This window comes from Salvelinus namaycush, chromosome 6 (genome assembly GCF_016432855.1).
Source record: "Salvelinus namaycush isolate Seneca chromosome 6, SaNama_1.0, whole genome shotgun sequence".
Taxonomy (NCBI): Eukaryota; Metazoa; Chordata; class Actinopteri; order Salmoniformes; family Salmonidae; genus Salvelinus; species Salvelinus namaycush.
This window is the reverse complement of record NC_052312.1, coordinates 52606106-52623311: the sequence shown is the minus strand read 5'-3', so window position 1 is coordinate 52623311 and position 17206 is coordinate 52606106. Positions and strand designations below refer to the sequence as shown.

The 17206-nt window shown below is 43.3% G+C and overlaps 1 protein-coding gene across 1 annotated transcript in view; it reads right to left on the bottom strand.

The window, feature by feature from the left end:
- The window catches only part of braf (B-Raf proto-oncogene, serine/threonine kinase), a 50690-nt gene extending 37622 nt beyond the window's left edge, over positions 1 to 13068 (bottom strand). The window contains exons 1-4 of the mRNA XM_038996830.1: positions 12908 to 13068; positions 8032 to 8133; positions 5875 to 6153; positions 531 to 634 (exon numbers count right to left, since the gene is read on the bottom strand). Of these exons, the coding sequence (XP_038852758.1) occupies positions 531 to 634; positions 5875 to 6153; positions 8032 to 8133; positions 12908 to 13063 (641 nt within the window). The 5' untranslated portion in view covers positions 13064 to 13068. The remainder of the gene's footprint in view (positions 1 to 530; positions 635 to 5874; positions 6154 to 8031; positions 8134 to 12907) is intronic.
- Between the last annotated feature and the right edge of the window lie 4138 nt (positions 13069 to 17206).

The following is a 17206-nucleotide window of genomic DNA, read 5'->3' as shown; positions in this document are numbered from 1 at the left end:
TGACTGTACATTGACCTCTTACAGTGTGACTGTACATTGACCTCTTACAGTGTGACTGTACATTGACCTCTTACAGTGTGACTGTACATTGACCTCTTACAGTGTGACTGTACATTGACCTCTTACAGTGTACCTGTACATTGACCCCTTACAGTGTACTGTACATTGACCCCTTACAGTGTACTGTACATTGACCTCTTACAGTGTGACTGTACATTGACCTCTTACAGTGTGACTGTACATTGACCTCTTACAGTGTACCTGTACATTGACCCCTTACAGTGTACTGTACATTGACCCCTTACAGTGTGTACTGTACATTGACCCCTTACAGTGTGTACTGTACATTGACCCCTTACAGTGTGTACTGTACATTGACCTATAACTGGTCTCCACTGTGCTGAAACGATTACAGAGTTGTACAGGAGCATCAATTGACAGAATGTGGAATATAAAATACATTTTATCATTTGGCCAAGGTATACGTGTGTGTATGTGTGTGTGTGTGTGTGTGTGTGTGTGTGTCTTACCCGTCCTGTATCCTGTAGACAGCACAGCACTCAGGGATTAGTCCCCTCATCATTAAAGCCTTCTTCAGAGAGTCTCTGACTGTCATGCCACAGCGGGCTGGGACCTGGGACAGACAGAGAGGAACCATACAGTTAGTTTCAGGGACTGAACAGCAGGTATAGACCACATACAGTTGAAGTCAGAAGTTTACATACACCTTAACCAAATATATTTTAAACTCAGTTTCTCACAATTCCTGACATTTAATCAGAGTAAAAATTCCCTGTCTTAGGTCAGTTAGGATCAGGACTTTATTTTAAGAATGTGAAATGTCAGAATAGTAGTAGAGAGAATTATTTATTTCAGCTTTTATTTCCTTCATCACATTCCCAGTGGGTCAGAAGATTACATACACTCAATTAGTATTTGGTAGCATTGCCTTTAAATTGTTTAACTTGGGGTCAAAAAGTGTTGGGTAGCCTTCCACAAGCTTCCCACAATAAGTTGGGTGAATTTTGGCCAATTCTTCCTGACAGAGCTGGTGTAATGGAGTCAGGTTTGTAGGCCTCCTTGCTCGCACACGCTTTTTCAGTTCTGCCTACAAATGTTCTATAGGATTGAGGTCAGGGCTTTGTGATGGCCACTCCAATACCTTGACTTTGTCCTTAAGCCATTTTGCCACAACTTTGGAAGTATGCTTGGGGACATTGTCCATTTGGAAGACCCATTTGCGACAAGCTTTAACTTCCTGACTGATGTCTTGAGATGTTGCTTCAATATATCCACATAATTTTCCTGCCTCGTGATGCCACCTATTTTGTGAAGTGCACCAGTCCCTCCTGCAGCAAAGCACCCCCACAACATGATGCTGCCACCCCCGTGCTTCACGGTTGGGATGGTGTTCTTCGGCTTGCAAGCCTCCCCCTTTTTCCTCCAAACATAACGATGGTCATTATGGCCAAACAGTTCCGTTTTTGTTTCATCAGACCAGTGGACATTTCTCCAAAAAGTACAATATTTTCCCCCATGTGCAGCCTGACTTTTTTTATGGCGGTTTTGGAGCGGTGGCTTCTTCCTTGCTGAGCGGCCTTTCAGGTTATGTTGATATAGGACTCATTTTACTGTGGATATAGATACATTTCTACCCGTTTCCTCCAGCATCTTCACAAGGTCCTTTGCTGTTGTTCTGGGATTGATTTGCACTTTTCGCACCAAAGTACGTTCATCTCTAGGAGACAGAACGCGTGTCCTTCCTGAGCGGTATGACAGTTCCGTGGTCCCATGGTGTTTATACTTGCGTACTATTGTTTGTACAGATGAACGTGGTACCTTCAGGCGTTTGGCAATTGCTCCCAAGGATGAATCAGACTTGTGGAGGTCTTGGCTGATTTATTTTTATTTTCCCATGATGTCAAGCAAGAGTTTGAAGGTAGGCCTTGAAATACATCCACAGGTACACCTCCATTTGACTCAAATTATGTTAATTAGCCTATCAGAAGCTTCTAAAGCCATAACATAATTTTCTGGAATTTTACAAGCTGTTTAAAAGGCACAGTCAACTTAGTGTATGTAAACTTCTGACCCACTGGAATTGTGATACAGTGAATTATAAGTAAAATAATCTGTCTGTGAACAATTGTTGGAAAAATTACTTGTGATGTCCTAATCGACTTGCCAAAACTATAGTTTGTTAACAAGAAATGTGTGGAGTGGTTGAAAAATTAATTTTAATGACTCCAACCTAAGTGTATGTAAACTTCAACTGTACATAGGCTATATGCATGGTCCAATATGTTCAAATCATTTGACCAATATCCCGCAACGGCAAAAACTGGTTGAATCAACATTGTTTCCACGTTATTTCAACCCCCCGAAATATGAGGTGATGTCTAATGTGATTTAATCTAATGTAATCTAATGTAATCTAAAATCTAATGTGATGATGTTGACTGAACATGGAAAACTGATTGGATTTGTAAAATGTTGTCCAAGAAATATCTTCTTTCCCCCCCCCACCTAACTTTTAAATTAAAAAGACTTAAAATATACAACTCAACAAGAAGTAAATCCAAACTAGACGTTGAACTGATGTCTACGCTCCGTGCGATGTGATTCGGTTCATTTCTGAAGGTGGAAAGTATATTTCCGATGGTGTAGAGATGTTGAAACCATCCAGAGAGGCTGGAACACTTTACAATGCAAGAACATACCACTGGTCCTAAACGGAAGATACCACTGGTCCTAAACGGAAGACACCACTGGTCCTAAACGGAAGACACCACTGGTCCTAAACGGAAGACACCACTGGTCCTAAACGGAAGACACCACTGGTCCTAAACGGAAGACACCACTGGTCCTAAACGGAAGACACCACTGGTCCTAAACGGAAGACACCACTGGTCCTAAACGGAAGATACCACTGGTCCTAAACGGAAGACACCACTGGTCCTAAACGGAAGACACCACTGGTCCTAAACGGAAGACACCACTGGTCCTAAAACGGAAGATACCACTGGTCCTGAACGGAAGATACCACTGGTCCTAAACGGAAGACACCACTGGTCCTAAACGGAAGACACCACTGGTCCTAAACAGAAGATACCACTGGTCCTGAACAGAAGACACCACTGGTCCTAAACGGAAGACACCACTGGTCCTAAACAGAAGATACCACTGGTCCTAAACGGAAGACACCACTGGTCCTAAACAGAAGATACCACTGGTCCTAAACAGAAGATACCACTGGTCCTAAACGGAAGACACCACTGGTCCTAAACGGAAGACACCACTGGTCCTAAACAGAAGATACCACTGGTCCTAAACGGAAGATACCACTGGTCCTAAACAGAAGATACCACTGGTCCTAAACGGAAGATACCACTGGTCCTAAACGGAAGATACCACTGGTCCTAAACGGAAGATACCACTGGTCCTAAACGGAAGATACCACTGGTCCTAAACAGAAGGGTTTGTTGGTTAGCTGTATATGAAATCAGCTATAAACAAGCTGAATAACTCAATACATGTCACACTCCTATTGAATAATATGCATTCACCTGTACTGTGAATAAGACCCGGTCGACATCTTGATTTACCCAGTTTTTAAAACATCTATAAAGTTTTACCGTTCAAATACAACATTCTGATACAGTGACAACACTACTCTGCATTAGTTCAATGTCATGTTGAAGTGTGAATGGCGATAGAGGAGTAGGCCACAGCACTACAGTAGAGAACCAAGCGTACTTCTACCAAGACACAGACTGGGCTCCCAATCACACTGATGTCAACAGAGCTATGCTTATTACTGTCAATGAGCAAATAGCATCGCAACCCTAAGTCCTGTAGCTAATAGCCTAGCATCACAACCCTAAGTCCTGTAGCTAATAGCCTAGCATCGCAACCCTAAGTCCTGTAGCTAATAGCCTAGCATCACAACCCTAAGTCCTGTAGCTAATAGCCTAGCATCACAACCCTAAGTCCTGTAGCTAATAGCCTAGCATCACAACCCTAAGTCCTGTAGCTAATAGCCTTGCATCACAACCCTAAGTCCTGTAGCTAATAGCCTAGCATCACAACCCTAAGTCCTGTAGCTAATAGCCTAGCATCGCAACCCTAAGTCCTGTAGCTAATAGCCTAGCATCACAACCCTAAGTCCTGTAGCTAATAGCCTAGCATCGCAACCCTAAGTCCTGTAGCTAATAGCCTAGCATCGCAACCCTAAGTCCTGTAGCTAATAGCCTAGCATCGCAACCCTAAGTCCTGTAGCTAATAGCCTAGCATCACAACCCTAAGTCCTGTAGCTAATAGCCTAGCATCGCAACCCTAAGTCCTGTAGCTAATAGCCTAGCATCGCAACCCTAAGTCCTGTAGCTAATAGCCTAGCATCGCAACCCTAAGTCCTGTAGCTAATAGCCTAGCATCGCAACCCTAAGTCCTGTAGCTAATAGCCTAGCATCGCAACCCTAAGTCCTGTAGCTAATAGCCTAGCATCACAACCCTAAGTCCTGTAGCTAATAGCCTAGCATCACAACCCTATGTCCTGTAGCTAATAGCCTAGCATCACAACCCTATGTCCTGTATCTACTAGCCTAGCATCACAACCCTATGTCCTGTATCTACTAGCCTAGCATCACAACCCTAAGTCCTGTAGCTGAGTCATCTGTCCTTTAAGCTAAACCCCCATTGTGTAGCATAACACTAATGAAGACTTGACCTTCCAGTAAAAAACAGAACAGGAAACTAAATGTATAATTACAACACCGGGGAGGAATTATGGCAAAAGACTGTGGTTTTTAAACTGACGTTCCATACGATGAAGAAATGCATCAACGCAATGAAGAGTGAAACAATTACAGCGGTAGAGAGTATGCTGCCACCTGCACAGCAGAGGCCCAGGACATCTCTCCCTAACTATTGTCTAATATCATCAATACAGGACAGGCCATCTCACCCTAACTATTGTCTAATAGCATCAATACAGGACAGGCCATCTCACCCTAACTATTGTCTAATATCATCAATATAGGACAGGCCAACTCACCCTAACTATTGTCTAATATCATCAATATAGGACAGGCCAACTCTCCCTAACCATAGCCACCATAAACCCTAACCCCCTCCCATAGCCACCCTAACCCCTCCCATAGCCACCCAAACCCCTCCCATAGCCACCCTAACCCCTCCCATAGCCACCCTAACCCCTCCCATAGCCACCCTAACCCCTCCCATAGCCACCCTAACCCCTCCCATAGCCACCCTAACCCAGCTACCCTAACCCCTCCCATAGCCACCCTAACCCACCCTAACGCAGCCATCCAAACCCCTCCCATAGCCACCCTAACCCACCCTAACGCAGCCACCCTAACCCCTCCCATAGCCACCCTAACCCACCCTAACGCAGCCACCCTAACCCCTCCCATAGCCACCCTAACCCACCCTAACGCAGCCACCCTAACCCCTCCCATAGCCACCCTAAACCCCTCCCACAGCCACCCTAACCCCTCCCACAGCCACCCTAACCCCTCCCATAGCCACCCTAAACCCTAACCCCTCCCACAGCCACCCTAACCCCTCCCACAGCCACCCTAACCCCTCCCACAGCCACCCTAACCCCTCCCACAGCCACCCTAACCCCTCCCACAGCCACCCTAAATCCTAACCCCTCCCACAGCCACCCTAAATCCTAACCCCTCCCACAGCCACCCTAACCCCTCCCATAGCCACCCTAAACCCTCCCATAGCCACCCTAACTCCTCCCATAGCCACCCTAACTCCTCCCATAGCCACCCTAACGCAGCCACCCTAAACCCTCCCATAGCCTACGCCAAGTGGTATATGTATTATAACCACCCCGTTACTCACCACGGTCCGCTGTTTGTTGGGCAGGAACACCCTGACGATGGGTTTCTGAGGGGAGCGGGGATTGGCCCGTCCGTCTGTAGGGGTCTGAAGGACAGCCAGGGTGTTGGGGGCGGAGGGGAGAAGGAACTGAGTGCCCCCAGAACAGCTCAAACCCCCATCCAGGAGGGAGGGGGGCGTAGGAGAGGAGGAGTAGAAGTCTGTCCCGTTTCCCATAGCCTCCAGGAGCTGCTGCTCCCTCTGCTGTAGAGCATCCAGTTTACTGGTGTACTCCTCATAGGCCTACAGAGACAATACACACATTATTTAAAACATCCATACATACATAACCAGTCAAAAGTTTGGACACACCTACTCATTCCAGGGTTTTTTTCTCTTTTTTTCTGACTATTTTCTACATTGTAGAATAATAGTGAAGACATCAAAACTATGAAATAACACATATGGAATCATGTAGTAACCAAAAACAAGTGTTAAACAAAATCAAAATATATTTTAGATTCTTCAAAGTAGCCACACTTTGCCATGATGACAGCTTTGCACACTCTTCGATTTCTCCCAACCAGCTTCACCTGGAATGCTTTGCCAACAGTCTTGAAGGAGTTCCCACATATGCTGAGCACTTTTTTGGCTGCTTTTCCTTCACTCTGCGGTCCAACTCATCCCAAACCATCTCAATTGGGTTGAGGTCGGGTGATTGTGGAGGACAGGTCATCTGATGCAACACTCCATCACTCTCCTTCTTGGTCAAATAGCCCTTACAAAGCCTGGAGGTGTGTGAGATCATTGTCCTGTTGAAAAACAAATGATAGTCCCACTAAGCACAAACCAGATGGGATGGCATATCGTATCGCTGCAGAATGCTGTGGTAGCCATGATGGTTAACTGTGCCTTGAATTCTAAATAAATCACAGACAGTGGCACCAACAAAGCACCACCACACCACCTCCTCCATGCTTCACGGTGGGAACCACACATGCAGAGATCATCCGTTCACCTACTCTGCGTTTCACAAAGACACGGCGGTTGGAATCACACAGCTCCAATTTGGACTCATCATTTCCACTGGTCTAATGTCCATTGCTTGTGTTTCTTTGGCCAAGCAAGTCTCTTCTTATTATTGGTGTCCTTTAGTCATGGTTTCTTTGCAGCAATTCGACCATGGAGGCCTGATTCACGCAGGCTCCTCTGAACAGTTGATGTTGAGATGTGTCTGTTACTTGAACACTGTGAAGCATTTATTTGGGCTGCAATCTGAGGTGCAGTTAACTCTAATGAACTTATCCTCTGCAGCAGAGGTAACTCTGGGTCTTCCTTTCCTGTGGTGGTCCTCATGAGAGCCAGTTTCATCATGGAGCTTGATGGTTTTTGCGACTGCACTTGAAGAAACTTTCAAAGTTCTTGAAATTTTCCGGATTGACTGACCTTCATGTCTTAAAGTAATGATGGACTGTAGTTTCTCTTTGAATATTTGAGCTGTTGTTGCCATAATATGGACTTGTATACCACCCCTACCTTGTCACAACACAACTGATTGGCTCAAACACATTAAGGAAAGAAATTCCAAAAATTAACAAGGCACACAAGTTAATTGAAATGCATTCCAGGTGACTACCTCATGAAGCTGGTTGAGAGAACACCAAGAGTGTACAAAGCTGTCTTCAAGGCAAAGGGTGGCTACTTTGAAGAATCTCAAACATAAAATATATTTGGATTTGTTTAACAGTTTTTTGGTTACTACATGATTCCATATGTGTTATTTCATGGTTTTGATGTCTTCACTATTATTCTACAATGTAGAAAATAGTAAAAATAAAGAAAAACCATGGAATGAGTATGTGTGTCCAAACTTGACTGGTACTGAATCTATATATACACACACACACACACAGACGGAGGGTTACATTCTCCTCAGTGTAACTCACCTCCAGATATATGGACGGAGGGTTACATTCTCCTCAGTGTAACTCACCTCCAGATATATGGACGGAGGGTTACATTCTCCTCAGTGTAACTCACCTCCAGATATATGGACGGAGGGTTACATTCTCCTCAGGGTAACTCACCTCCAGATATATGGACGGAGGGTTACATTCTCCTCAGGGTAACTCACCTCCAGATATATGGACGGAGGGTTACATTCTCCTCAGTGTAACTCACCTCCAGATATATGGACGGAGGGTTACATTCTCCTCCAAACTTGTCCAGTAGTGCCTCTAAGTGCTCCTGTGTCAGCTTGATCATCTGTTTGATATTCCAGATCTAAGGACACACACACACACACACACACACACACACACACACACACACACACACACACACACACACACACACACACACACACACACACACACACACACACACACACACACACACACACACACACACACACTTTAATTATAAACATCACATCATACCGTTATATAGCCTAATTACATTGACTGAGATGGTGACTATACACATTGCAGAGGCTTAGCAGGTCTCTGTTCCAAATGGAGCCCTATTCCCTATATAGTGCACTACTTTAGACCAGAGCCCTATATTGTACACTACTTTAGACCAGAGCGCCATTCCCTATATAGTGCACTACTATAGACCAGAGCCCTATTCCCTATATAGTACACTACTATAGACCAGAGCCTCATTCCCTACATAGTGCACTACTTTAGACCAGAGCCCTATATAGTACACTACTATAGACCAGAGCCCCATTCCCTACATAGGGCTCTTGTCTAAAGTAGTGCACTATGGGTCCCTGTGGATCGTGGTCCAAAGTAGAGCACTAGGCTAAAAAAGGGACTAGGGTGCCGTTTTGGAAGCAGCCATTAGACACTAGTAGAGGAAGACTAAGCTACTTGTTGTTACTCTTCACTGCGTCCCCGACTTCATAACCGACTGTCAACATTAAAATACAGATCATTACACAACCGACTGTCAACATTAAAATACAAATCATTACACAACTGACTGTCAACATTAAAATACAAATCATTACACAACTGACTGTCAACATTAAAATACAAATCATTACACAACTGACTGTCAACATTAAAATACAAATCATTACACAACTGACTGTCAACATTAAAATACAAATCATTACACAACTGACTGTCAACATTAAAATACAAATCATTACACAACTGACTGTCAAAAGAGTGGGGTCATGGCCAGGGTCAGTCTCCTCTCCGCCCTGGGAGAGAGCGGGGGGGGGGGGGTCAGTCTCCTCTCCGCCCTGGGAGAGAGCGGGGGGGGGGGGGGTCAGTCTCCTCTCTGCCCTGGGAGAGAGCGGGGGTCAGTCTCCTCTCCTCCCTGGGAGAGAGTGGGGGGGGGTCAGTCTCCTCTCCGCCCTGGGAGAGAGTGGGGGGGGGTCAGTCTCCTCTCCGCCCTGGGAGAGAGTGGGGGGGGGGTCAGTCTCCTCTCCGCCCTGGGAGAGAGTGGGGGTCAGCCTCCTCTCCACCCTGGGAGAGTGGGGGTCAGCCTCCTCTCCACCCTCAGCCATGTCTTTCACACAACAACCACCGGACAAAATGCCTATGCATGCAACACTCGTCTTTGTATAGACAGTAATACCACCATAACAAACCAATTCCTCTTCAGAGCCCTTCAGTTAATAAACGTGTTCAATGTGAGAAAATGCTTCATAAACCAGTGTCTCTACCTGTGGGCCATGGATCCTAAAATAACCAGTCACACCAACCTTCCCCGTCACTGGTTAAATGCATGGAAGCGTCTGTACATCCAGAGAGTAGGCCTAGAACGAAGACAAGGCCCTCCGTTGCCCTCAGATATTCAGAACATGACTTGATTGGACATTAGGGCTGTCTTGAAAAGCCAAAAACCAAATCCTTTCTAGCATTTTAGAGGTGTCATTGAAAAGGATCAAAAGGATCGTAAGCTACGTAACAGTTTGATACTCTGATCAAACTTTATGAGCACAAATTAATTTATATATATGTAAAGTGACATCGGGAAAGTACTCGGACACCTTGACTTTTCCCACATTTTGTTACGTTACAGCCTTATTCTAAAATCGATTAAAATAAATAAAATACTCAGCAATCTACACACAATACCCCATGATGACAAAGCCAAAACAGGTTTTTAGAAATGTATTAAAAACAAAACAGAAATAGCTTATTAACATAAGTATTCAGGCTCTTTGTTATGAGACTTGAAAATGAGCTCAGGTGCATCCTGTTTCCATTGATCATCCTTGAGATGTTTCTACAACTTGGAGTCCACCTGTGGTAAATTCAATTGATTGGACATGATTTGAAAAGGCACACACCTGTCTATATATATGGTCCAACAGTTGACAGGGCATGTCAGACAATAACCAAGCCATGAGGTTGATGGAATTGTCCGTAGAGCTCTGAGACAGGATTGTATCGAGGTACAGATCTGGGGAAGGGAACCAAAAAATGTCTGCAGCATTGAAGGTCCCCAAGTGCCCTCCATCATTCTTAAAATGGAAGAAGTTTGGAACCACCAAGACTCTTCATAGAGCTGGCTGCACAGCCAAACTGAGCAATCGGGGTAGAAGGGCCTTGGTTAGGGAGGTGACCAAGAACCCGATGGTCACTCTGACAGAGCTCCAGAGTTCCTCTGTGGAGATGGGAGAATCTTCCAGAAGGACAACCATCTCTGCAGCACTCCACAAATCAGGCCTTTATAGTAGAGTGGCCAGACGGAAGCCACTCCTCAGTAAAAGGCACATGACAGCCCGCTTGGAGTTTGCCAAACAGGCACTTGAAGGACTATCAGACTATGAGAAACAAGATTCTCTGGTCTGATGAAACCAAGATTGAACTCTTTGGCCTGAATGCCAAGCGTCACGTCTAGAGGAAACCTGGCACCATCCCTACGGTGAAGCATGGTGGTGGCAGCATCATGCTATGGGGATCCTCTGATTCTATGACCATTAAAAAGAGATTCTCCGGTACTTTTCAAATTCAATGACATTCTCTGATTCTATGACCATTAAAGAGATTCTCCGGTACTCTTTAGCCAGTAGTTCTGAAAGTAGCGCTCACTAGCCAATAGCGTCCTACGTCACATCGGAACAGATATGTGCACCACGTCATTCCTCTCTCCACTCCGCATCTTGATTCGTTGTCACTCAAATGACGAGGGGCTGAAGCTCATTGGCTAGAAATCAAATTGCTTGGGGGCTAGCTGACGTGGGGGGGGGGGGGGGGGGGGGACACAGGTTCCAGAAATACTGTCGCTTTCAAACTCGGGATTCCGTGGCTAATTGAGGTAAGACAGTAATTTTTGCGCGTGGATTATGCACGTATGAACTAAACATGGACACATCCTGCCCCAAGCTGGAGGTTTCAAAAAATACTACAGGCTCTAGAACTTTGGCTACTACTAACTGTTCTATTTGAATTCTGTTTGATTCTATGTGCATTCTATTTGAATTCTGTTTGATTCTATGTGCATTCTATTTGAATTATGTTTGATTCTATGTGCATTCTATTTGGATTATGTTTGATTCTATTTGCATTCTATTTGAATTCTGTTTGATTCTATGTGCATTCTATTTGATTCTATGTGCATTCTATTTGAATTGTGTTTGATTCTATGTGCATTCTATTTGATTCTATGTGTATTCTATTTGAATTGTGTTTGATTATGTGCATTCTATTTGAATTGTGTTTGATTCTATGTGCATTCTATTTGAATTCTGTTTGATTCTATTGACTGCTGAATGGGGGACAACATTATTCACTCAGCTTGGAAGATATCCTGAAGATTTGCAGATATCCCGCGCAGACAAAATTTCAACAAAGATATTCCATTTATTGAGAAGGCATACAATAACATCAGTCAAGCACTTTTGGGAAGGAGAAAATTGAGCTACCTGAGTATACCTGAGTATAAAAAATCTGACTAATTAGGCCTACTAATTGATCTAATTACCTGGATTCCAGGTGAATTGGTTTATGAGTTCTACTGTAACCAGAGAAACCACTAGTATCAACAGCAGGTTAGTCAAGGTCCCAAAGTAAAGCTGCCAGGGAATTGATTGAGGATTTTGGTTTGGCCCTTTGCACAATTTACAGCCTTTTCTATTTGACTAATAGATACAATATGATGCAATTGTGATGTTGGCATCATTTTATTTTATGGTCCATTGGATAATCCTGATATGTCATTCACAAAATACCTTTTGACGGTTGCATGATGTTCTTTATTTTAATGTCTTCAATACAGGCCTTCTTGCATTGAAAGCAAAAAATATTTTTGAAAATAGCTATTGAAAAATGTGGTTTAACTTTACATAAATGTAACGTTAGCTAGGAGCATATAATTTGAGCCATGATGATGGAAGAGGCCTAGCTAGCGTATGATTATTACAATTCGTGCGCTAATAATTCTGCATGAACCTCCATATCAATGATTTATATTGTAAAATAATGTACATTTTATCAACCAAAACAAAGCCGATCTTTGCACCGACATATCAGCTCCCGTCGACAGCCCACGAAGGGGTTCTCTGCATCGAATTGACGAAAACCGTAAATCCCTGATGAATTGTTTATAAATATAAATAAGTTTGTCAGTTAGCTATATCGATATAAAACGAGGCATTATCAACCCGTACGCGGTAGATGGTTGAGGCCAGCCGGTGCCAGCTAGCGAACAGAGAGCTGGATGCAGCAGCCGCCGCAGAGAGAGAGAGAGAAAGAGAGAGAGACCTGCTGGAGAGAAAAAAAACTCGAAAAGCAAATGAAATATAGGCAGGCCTGAAATAAACATTGCCGTCAGCGGACTATAACACAAATATAACTTGATCAATGTAGTCTAACGCAAAATGCACCTTAGGGAATAACGGTAAATGCAAAGAGGACGAAGGACACGTTAGTGATGGAAATCATTTCCATTTTAGTGCATCATCTCGCCCCCTGCAATGCATCCCCACGATCCATATTACAGCCGGTGTTTCCTAAAGATCCCCATCCAGCAACCTCCACTCGGTACCCCCGTCTCGCCATGCCCAGCTTTACCCCCGTCCCCCGGTCCATACCTCCTCGTCCTGCGGACATTCCGGGATCCCCACCGAACAGGCTGGGTCGAGGCAGGCTCCCAGCTCCTCCAGTCCCCGCTCCCGCTCCGGGTCTCGGTCCATCGTGTCACCGTTGAAGACGGGCGGTGGGGACTCGGCGTTAGTCAACGCCGCCATTTTAAACTGCGAGCAACTGAGTGGAAAATAATCGAGGAGAGGAGACGGGAGGGGGAGACAGATTCAAGAAATGTAGCTGGCTAGTAAAGCACTGGGATGTGATGGTTTGGGGGTACACGAGGAAATTAGGGTACCACTTTCATCCTTTCTGTGTCAGTGACTATTTATATTCTTTTAATATGTCAATAACGAGTATTTGTTTTGTTACAGTGACGGCATATGATTTTGCTTACTGATTAGTAGCTGGTCCAATTACAACTGCATCAAGTGCACCTGCGAAATAAAAAGCAAAAAATACAAAAAACATTTACCACAAAAATGTATAGCACCAACCTTTGTAGGTCTACCAACATAAACAGACATGCAAACCAAACTCTAGCTGAGATTTGAACTCCAGTAGTTAAAATCTCAGCTCGACCAGAGCGGAAAAAGGCGAAACAAGAGGGGTAAAATTTGGCCCAAAATCTGTCTCCTCCAGCAGGTAGCGTTGTTTCGTCCACCAAGCGAGGAGTATTCATATCGAGACCAACGTAGCCACAGGAAAAGGGAAACCAGTGAAGAACAAACACCATTGTAAATACAACCTATATTTATGTTTATTTATTTTCCCTTTTTGTACTTTAACTATTTACACATCGGTACAACACTGTGTATATATACATAATATGACATTTGAAATGTATTTATTATTTTTGAACTTTTGTGAGTGTAATGTTTACTGTAAATGTTTTATTGTTTATTTCACTTTTGTTTATTATCTATTTCACTTGCTTTGGCGATGTAAACATATGTTTACCATGCCAATAAAGCACCTTAAATTGAAATTGATTATCTCTACTCTGTCAGAGATACGATGCAGAGACAGATCCTTACCAAGTACAGGCTGAGTGACCACCGATTGGCAATAGAAACCGGCAGACATAAAAAAGACATGGCTACACAAAGAGGAGTGTGTATGTGGTCACTGCAATGACAGGGGAGGTAGAAACAGAGATGCACTTTCTCCTTTACTGGGAGAAATATAATCCTCACCAAGAGATTCATTATTCACAGAAATGACTACATTTATTCCACATTTGATCTTATTAAACCCAGAGGAAAAACAACAGACGCTCATAGGTGAAGGAGCAACGGCTCCTATTGCAGCCAAATATGTATCTAACTGCTCATAGGTGAAGGAGCAACGGCTCCTATTGCAGCCAAATATGTATCTACCTGCTCATAGGTGAAGGAGCAATGGCTCCAATTGCAGCCAAATATGTATCTACCTGCTCATAGGTGAAGGAGCAACGGCTCCTATTGTAGCCAAATATGTATCTACCTGCCGTAGCCTGAGAGACACTGAATAATTCACGATGGTAGTGGTGGTAGTAGTAATGATGATGGTTGTGGTAGTGGTAGTATAGTACTGTAGTAGTAATGATGATGGTTGTGGTAGTGGTGGTATAGTACTGTAGTAGTAATGATGATGGTTGTGGTAGTGGTGGTATAGTACTGTAGTAGTAATGATGATGGTTGTGGTAGTGGTGGTAGTAGTACTGTAGTAGTAATGATGATGGTTGTGGTAGTGGTGGTATAGTACTGTAGTAGTAATGATGATGGTAGTGGTGGTATTGTACTGTAGTAGTAATGATGATGGTAGTGGTGGTATAGTACTGTAGTAGTAATGATGATGGTTGTGGTAGTGGTGGTATAGTACTGTAGTAGTAATGATGATGGTTGTGGTAGTGGTGGTAGTAGTACTGTAGTAGTAATGATGATGGTTGTGGTAGTGGTGGTATAGTACTGTAGTAGTAATGATGATGATAGTGGTGGTATTGTACTGTAGTAGTAATGATGATGGTTGTGGTGGTATAGTACTGTAGTAGTAATGATGATGGTAGTGGTGGTATTGTACTGTAGTAGTAATGATGATGGTAGTGGTGGTATAGTACTGTAGTAGTAATGATGATGGTAGTGGTGGTAGTAGTACTGTAGTAGTAATGATGATGGTTGTGGTGGTATTGTACTGTAGTAGTAATGATGATGGTTGTGGTAGTGGTGGTAGTAGTACTGTAGTAGTAATGATGATGGTAGTGGTGGTATAGTACTGTAGTAGTAATGATGATGGTAGTGGTGGTAGTAGTACTGTAGTAGTAATGATGATGGTTGTGGTGGTATAGTACTGTAGTAGTAATGATGATGGTTGTGGTGGTATTGTACTGTAGTAGTAATGATGATGGTTGTGGTAGTGGTGGTATAGTACTGTAGTAGTAATGATGATGGTTGTGGTAGTGGTGGTATAGTACTGTAGTAGTAATGATGATGGTAGTGGTGGTATAGTACTGTAGTAGTAATGATGATGGTTGTGGTAGTGGTGGTAGTAGTACTGTAGTAGTAATAATGATGGTTGTGGTAGTGGTGGTATAGTACTGTAGTAGTAATGATGATGGCTGTGGTAGCGGTGGTATAGTACTGTAGTAGTAATGATGATGGTTGTGGTAGTGGTGGTATAGTACTGTAGTAGTAATGATGATGGTTGTGGTAGTGGTGGTAGTAGTACTGTAGTAGTAATGATGATGGTTGTGGTAGTGGTGGTATAGTGCTGTAGTAGTAATGATGATGGTTGTGGTAGTGGTGGTATAGTACTGTAGTAGTAATGATGATGGTTGTGGTGGTATAGTACTGTAGTAGTAATGATGATGGTTGTGGTAGTGGTGGTATAGTACTGTAGTAGTAATGATGATGGTTGTGGTAGTGGTGGTAGTAGTACTGTAGTAGTAATGATGATGGTTGTGGTGGTATAGTACTGTAGTAGTAATGATGATGGTTGTGGTAGTGGTGGTAGTAGTACTGTAGTAGTAATGATGATGGTAGTGGTGGTATAGTACTGTAGTAGTAATGATGATGGTAGTGGTGGTATAGTACTGTAGTAGTAATGATGATGGTTGTGGTAGTGGTGGTATAGTACTGTAGTAGTAATGGTGATGGTTGTGGTAGTGGTGGTATAGTACTGTAGTAGTAATGATGATGGTAGTGGTGGTATAGTACTGTAGTAGTAATGATGATGGTTGTGGTAGTGGTGGTATAGTACTGTAGTAGTAATGATGATGGTAGTGGTGGTATAGTACTGTAGTAGTAATGGTGATGGTTGTGGTAGTGGTGGTATAGTACTGTAGTAGTAATGATGATGGTAGTGGTGGTATAGTACTGTAGTAGTAATGATGATGGTTGTGGTAGTGGTGGTATAGTACTGTAGTAGTAATGGTGATGGTTGTGGTAGTGGTGGTATAGTACTGTAGTAGTAATGATGATGGTTGTGGTAGGTGTGGTATAGTACTGTAGTAGTAATGATGATGGTAGTGGTGGTATAGTACTGTAGTAGTAATGATGATGGTTGTGGTAGTGGTGGTATAGTACTGTAGTAGTAATGATGATGGTAGTGGTGGTATAGTACTGTAGTAGTAATGATGATGGTTGTGGTAGTGGTGGTATAGTACTGTAGTAGTAATGATGTTGGTTGTGGTAGTGGTGGTATAGTACTGTAGTAGTAATGATGATGGTAGTGGTGGTATAGTACTGTAGTAGTAATGATGATGGTTGTGGTAGTGGTGGTATAGTACTGTAGTAGTAATGATGATGGTAGTGGTGGTATAGTACTGTAGTAGTAATGATGATGGTTGTGGTAGTAGTGGTATAGTACTGTACTAGTAATGATGTTGGTTGTGGTAGTGGTGGTATAGTACTGTAGTAGTAATGATGATGGTAGTGGTGGTATAGTACTGTAGTAGTAATGATGATGGTTGTGGTAGTGGTGGTATGGTACTGTAGTAGTAATGATGATGGTAGTGGTAGTGGTGGTATAGTACTGTAGTAGTAATGATGATGGTAGTGGTGGTATTGTACTGTAGTAGTAATGATGATGGTAGTGGTAGTGGTGGTATAGTACTGTAGTAGCAATGATGATGGTTGTGGTAGTGGTGGTATAGTACTGTAGTAGTAATGATGATGGTTGTGGTAGTGGTGGTAGTAGTACTGTAGTAGTAATGATGATGGTTGTGGTAGTGGTGGTATAGTACTGTAGTAGTAATGATGGTGGTTGTGGTAGTGGTGGTAGTAGTACTGTAGTAGTAATGATGATGGTTGTGGTAGTGGTGGTATAGT